A 5,904-nucleotide genomic window follows, 5' to 3' on the forward strand; every position below is an offset into this window, starting at 1 on the left:
AGTGAGCAGCAATAAGTTGTGGACTAGTTGTTGGTGTCATAACAAGACCTGATCAAAACCAAACTACAAAGAATTGCTATAGTCCAAATAAGAAGTCCTAAAAGTTTTGGTGGTCATTCCAAGATCACTATAAAAAAAAGAAAAGCCTTTTCCTTAGCTACTGTGAAAGTCTCAGCCAGAAAAGATTAATTTAAATTCAGAATTTATCTGTTTTTTTTAAGTTTGAATGAGCTGCAAAAGATCACACCTAGGTTTCTGTTGTAGTGTGCAAAATCTATAAATTTTGTTCTATATTGTAGAAGGGAAAATTTTTATATTAGCATAAAATAGCAAATTAACATAAAGAGCCATAGAAAGTAATTAAAAACTTCTAAAACATTAGATTAAGCATAAATTGGAATGTTAAGAAAATAGTTAACTAAAAAAAATCAGTCATAATGCATTATTTTTTAAGCTTAAAGCAGAATTGCTAGTGTGGGAAAAGGAACAGAACAAGAACAAGAAATGACGTGCAGAAACCAGCTTTGGATAGGAAAGGAGAAGGAGAACACCTGTGTTCAAGGCTGGGAAGCTAAGGAACGATACCACAGAGAGAAAATGGCTCTGGTAGGCACGTAAGAAACCAGCTGGATTGGTGAATCAGCAGAAAGGCATCAAAGTCTTTTGCTGTAAGCAATGTAACACTGATGTAATGCATGAAAGAAAGTATATTCAGGCATTAGCAATAAGTAGGGATGGGTACCGGTGTCCGGTGCCATTGTGGAACCGGTGCTGACATGAACGGTAGTAACCAGACCGAAAAGCAGCGCACAATTCGGTGCTTCATTTCGGTGCTTTTTTCCCTGAGAAATCTAGCCAATCACTTCCTTTCCAAGGATAGTAGGCGGCCCAGGTATGTAACGGGTTTTTAGAGCAGAGCTAAAATGCGAAGCTGAAGCTCAAGAGTGTGGCTGTACTTCACAGCAAAAGATATAAACTCAGCAGCCTGCAACAAATGCTTAAAGGTAATAATGTGCAAAGGAGGTAACACCTCAAATCTAATGAAACACATGGCGTTGCATGGCGTTTTTTTAAAAGCCGAAAAATGCACCGCATTTGATAACTTGCAGCAAGACATCACACCGAGCACATCTACTGCGGGTGTGGTGCCTGTTCTCGGAGTTAGCAACATCCAAGAACCCGAGGAGGAGAGTCCGCCCCTAGCCCTGCCAGTGTAGCAGAAATGATAACTGATGATGATGATGGCAGCAGCACCGTTCTTCTCTGGGTGAGTAGCTTAATGTTGTTCGTGCAATTTACGTTGAGTAGGCTAACCACGTTATTACATTAATGCATGTAAGGTGAACTAGCAAACACTGTCGTAGTTACATGCGGCTGTCTTCTTGTTTGATGGCAGATACTCCCTTCACCCTGGCCAAAAAGGCTAAAATGACGAAAGAAAAAGTGGACGAAATTCATAGGGCAGTGACAAAATTTATAGTCAAAGATCTCCATCCATTTTCAACGGTGGAGTCACCATCATTTAGGTGAAAAATGTTGTATTCCTCTTACATAAAAAAAATAGACTGTATAATACTGTAAAGGTTAATATGTTCATAGCTGCTTAGCTTTGTAAGTCTTCTCTAAATATTATAAGTAAACTATATTTGAATAAAAGGTGAGCTATATGTTTTTATTTTTTATCTGGAAGAAAAAAATTAATGAAAATTCAAATGTATTTTCTGTTTATTCAAATGTATTTTCTGTTTATTCTGGGAACTGGTTTATATGTTTTATTTATTTTATCCGAAAAAAATAATTAAATTTCAAGTCAAAAACACTTTCTTTTTTTTAAAATTTGTTTTTTGTTTTGTTTTGTGTTTTTTTTTTTAATTCAGGGAGATGTCCACTGCCCTTAATCCAAGGTATCAGCCCCCATCGAGGGATGATCTATCCAACACACTTGTACCTGCTTGGTATTGCGTGGAGAAAAGCAACCTCATCCAGAATTTGGCACAGGTTAACAAGGTCGCTATCACCTGTGATGGATGGACCAGTATTGCTCAGGACCATTTCCTCACAGTGACTGTTCACTACATCTACAAAGGCAAAATGAAGCAGAATGTGCTTAGCACTGAAGCAGTTTATGAGTCACAAACAGGTCCAGTTGTCGGTAAAGAAATATTAAGTGTTGTGGAGCAATTTCACTTGGGAGGGAAAATGATTGCTGCCACTGTAGACAATGCCTGCAACGTGGATGTTGCTTTGAAAAAATTGGACTTTTTAAAAGTGGGATGCTTTGCTCATACCTTCAACCTGGCCGCACAAAAGGTGTATGACATTCCTGCAGTTTCCAGCTGGTGTGCCAAAATCCGTTCAGTTGTGGTGTGGCTCAAACGTTCATCCTTGAGCAAAACTGTGCTCAGAGAAAAGCAACGAATCCTGAGTAAGTAGCGCATGTAGTTACATATCAAGAAGTATTGTTATTAATATTACCTTTTTTATAGTAATTTAAAATATGTTTGTGTCTATCTGTGCTTTAGATTTGCCAGAGCATAATGTCATTCTTGGCGTTAAGGCGCTGGAATTCTCTCTTCCTGATGGTGGAGAGATTTATGGAGCAGTTTGATGCAATCCAGGCAGCTGCTCTGGATCTACGGCTGAGGAAGCCTATGGAGAAGGACAAGTAAGTGAATGACATGAGCATCACTTGCAAGAGCTAAATTACGTCAGTAACCTTTAACATTTTGAATATTTTCAACAGGCTAGAAAGGTTCACGCACACCGATTTAATGAAGGCAGAGGAGTTTATTAAGTGCATGCAAGTCCTGTACACGTCAACCATGTGTGTGTCAAGTGACAAGTCACCCACATGCAGCCAAATCATCCCCATCCTGGCCAAGCTGGAGGCACATTTCAGACGATGTGATGAAGACAGTGTTTTCACCTCTTCAATAAAAGAGAAAGTCTGGGGTAGTCTGCAGAAAAGATATCAGGTATTTGCAGACAATATCAATGCATGAAAAATAGGGTTACCTTTTTTCAGTATCAGCTCCTATGTTATATCTTGTTTTACTTAAAGGATGAAAACCTTCAGAAATTTCTGAAGGAGGCCACGATGATGGACCCACGTTTTAAAGGCAGGCTAGGTGGTGAGGCAGCTACTGACATCTGGGACAGGTTGGAGAAGGCAGCAGTTGCAAATGCCACAGCAGCAGTTGCACAGGTATTTTCATTGTGTGTGTACAATCTTGTCCTTTTGCATCATGATGTAGTTTCTATGTTGAAGGAATGCTCTTTTACTATCTGTGTGTCCATAGCCTCCCACTGAGGACCCCAAAGCACACAGCGAGGTGGATGATGCTGACATGGACAAGCCAGAACAATATGTAATTTCAGATTTTTTCTAACACAACCACTACATTCTAAAAGTGATCTTTATTTATTTTGCAAACCTCACACATCTTTTTTTGTTGTTTTTCAGCTAAGTAAGGTCCAGAAGTCACCCTTAGAAAAGCTGTTTGAGGATGAAGACAGAGAGCTTCAACAGGCTGCTTCTCAAGCAGGTAGAGTCCCCTCAATCACAGAGCAGGTACAGAAGGAGCTTCAAATATACAAAAGACTGCCAGGAATTACCTCTGGACAAGACCATGTGGCCTGGTGGTGGAGTAAGAGGGATACACTCCCCAATTTATCTGCCCTATCAGAAAAATACTTGTGTGTCCCAGCGTAATCAACGCCTTCTGAAAGAGTTTTCTCTTGTGCTGGGCATGCCATCAGCCAAGAGCGATGCCGTATAACTCCAGAAAAGGCTAATATGATTATCGTCTTGCAAAAAAACTGCTAAACATCACAGGTTTCATGACAAAGTTTGTGTTTTCAATTGTTTAAGCACTGGTTCCAACCAAAGAAGTTATGTTTTATTGACAGAAAGGGCTAGGTTTGTTATAATTTTGTTTAAAAAAAATTACTGGGAAAAATAAAAACGCAAGAGGTTTTTGGACGAAGTTTGTGTTCTTTATTTTTTTAAGCACCGGTTCGAGCACCGTTTAAGCACCGGCACCGTTTCAAAAGTACCGTTTTGGCACCGGTATCGGATAAAACCTAAACAATACCCATCCCTAGCAATAAGTATAGAAGAATATATTAGGAATTAACTTTAGCATAGAAATTAAGGCAAGTCAGGACTGCCACGCAATGATTAAATAAAAGCACATACCATATTTCTTTTTAGTTAAAAGCTTAGCTTTGAGCATCAGACAAACCAGCTTAAAAGTTTGAGAAAGAGGAAGTGATGAAAGGAAAGCTCATATAAGGAAGATGAATGTCTGTGCCGGCCTTGGCCAGTGAAAGAAATAAGCAAAAACAGAAACTACAAATGAACAATAGACAGTGAAATACCAGGGGCCCAGCTGCAGGGAGATGAGAAATTGGCCGGACAGGAGTAGAAGGGAGTCAGAGGAAAACAGCAAATTAGCTAATTGAACTAGGTCAAAGTGATAAGAAATTGTTATATAAACTTCAATTGCTGAAATGTACGGGGCTCAGCTCAATTTGGCCATATTGAGTTGTTATTTGTGTTGTTTTATTGCAATAAATGTTTAAAACTCTGTCCAATGTATCACGAGTCCTAATAGCCTTCATTTTCAGGTAAAATGCCTTCTGGTGATTAATTTTTCGCCACAACAATATTTTCATTACATTTTGCTTAAGGCAAGACAAATAGATGAACTTAAATACAGGACACTTGCATGGGCAGTTAACATCAAAGGCAATCTGTTTTTCTGAATTGTACTAGTAATCAAAGCACAGTGACATCTGTACCACCAGGACTAAATTGGTTTACAGCTTGGGAAAGGAAGACATGCCATTAAGCTGTATCTGATTACTTTCACAACCTGCTAACAGAAGGGAGGTGGCGTGGGACTAGAAATTGTCAAATCAGTTTACAGCTTGAGACAAGAGATTGGTAAAACATCAAAATAATGTATTGCTTGGGAAAACGGATGTACTCAAACTGATGAAAGAGTCTGAGTAAATTCATTCACCATATTGACAGCTAGGCAATCAGGTGCATATATCAATCACACCTTACTGCGAAACTCCCGTAGCATTTTAAAATAAGTATAACTAAGCGAAGAGCAGAGGAAAGAAGAAGAGCACAAAGTGACATCAGAAGAAGAGGGTGTCCATTTATCCTTGGCATCTTTACTTTTTGGTATCAATCTTAATTTCTATTTTACTTTGTTCTATTATTATTCATGTAATAAATACCACACTGCTTTTAACTTTCTATGCTTTGTCTCCATGTCTACAGTGATTGAAGTAATAAAGTACAGTGAAAATCGTTTTAACACGAAACTAAGGGGTCTGAAATATTTTTTCATGTTAAAAGAATTTTGTGTTAAAGGATATTACAAAAAAAACATACAGTATATTCAACAAAATTAAGTTTATTAGAGTACAAAAAAACGCGAACCAAATGCACTGATTTTTATTCACACTGCGATGTACTCATCACCGAATTCTAAAGCCAACTGATGAGAGATGAAATGTTTTTGTGTGGCGTTTGTAGGGGTGGAGGGTGAAAGTAGCTTAGATAAACAAAATTGGCTCGTGTCACAGGCTATTCCAAGGGTATTTCAAAGCCAAGTTAGCCTCCTTTCTACAAAACATGTGAAACCACCTCTCTTTCATTTCACACCCCTCTTAAATCTAAGCCTCTCGGCTGGTGTTTTCCGTATTTTGTTCATTCCCAGAAGGGAAATCTTTTCGTGTTAAGCGATTTTTGTTTCGTGTTAAGAGAAAAAAATGCATGAAAATACATAGTAGTTTGTTGGGACCGTTGTATTATTTCGTGTTAACCAATATTTCGTCTTAAGCATTTTCACATTAAACGTATTTCACTGTAGATATTTTTAAGAG

At 38.3% G+C, this 5,904-nt stretch overlaps 1 protein-coding gene across 1 annotated transcript; it reads left to right on the top strand.

Moving 5' to 3' along the window:
• The first annotated feature begins 2,537 nt into the window (after window positions 1–2,537).
• On the top strand, window positions 2,538–3,712 carry LOC120534892 (E3 SUMO-protein ligase ZBED1-like). The gene is made up of 5 exons (XM_039762403.1): window positions 2,538–2,665; window positions 2,744–2,975; window positions 3,062–3,205; window positions 3,300–3,368; window positions 3,464–3,712. The coding sequence occupies exons 1-5, from the start codon at window positions 2,538–2,540 to the stop codon at window positions 3,710–3,712; spliced, it is 822 nt and encodes a 273-aa protein (XP_039618337.1).
• Window positions 3,713–5,904: the final 2,192 nt, after the last annotated feature.

This window comes from Polypterus senegalus, chromosome 9 (assembly GCF_016835505.1).
Source record: "Polypterus senegalus isolate Bchr_013 chromosome 9, ASM1683550v1, whole genome shotgun sequence".
Classification (NCBI taxonomy): domain Eukaryota; kingdom Metazoa; phylum Chordata; class Cladistia; order Polypteriformes; family Polypteridae; genus Polypterus; species Polypterus senegalus.

What these genes read in the sequence shown, in the direction of transcription:
- LOC120534892 (XM_039762403.1), top strand. Translation starts at nt 2,538, where the DNA reads ATGTCATTCTTGGCGTTAAGGCGCTGGAATTCTCTCTTCCTGATGGTG. An exon ending in AAGCCTATGGAGAAGGACAA is followed by an intron (nt 2,666 to 2,743) that starts GTAAGTGAATGA and finishes TATTTTCAACAG; the next exon opens with GCTAGAAAGGTTCACGCACA. An exon ending in GTCTGCAGAAAAGATATCAG is followed by an intron (nt 2,976 to 3,061) that starts GTATTTGCAGAC and finishes TTTTACTTAAAG; the next exon opens with GATGAAAACCTTCAGAAATT.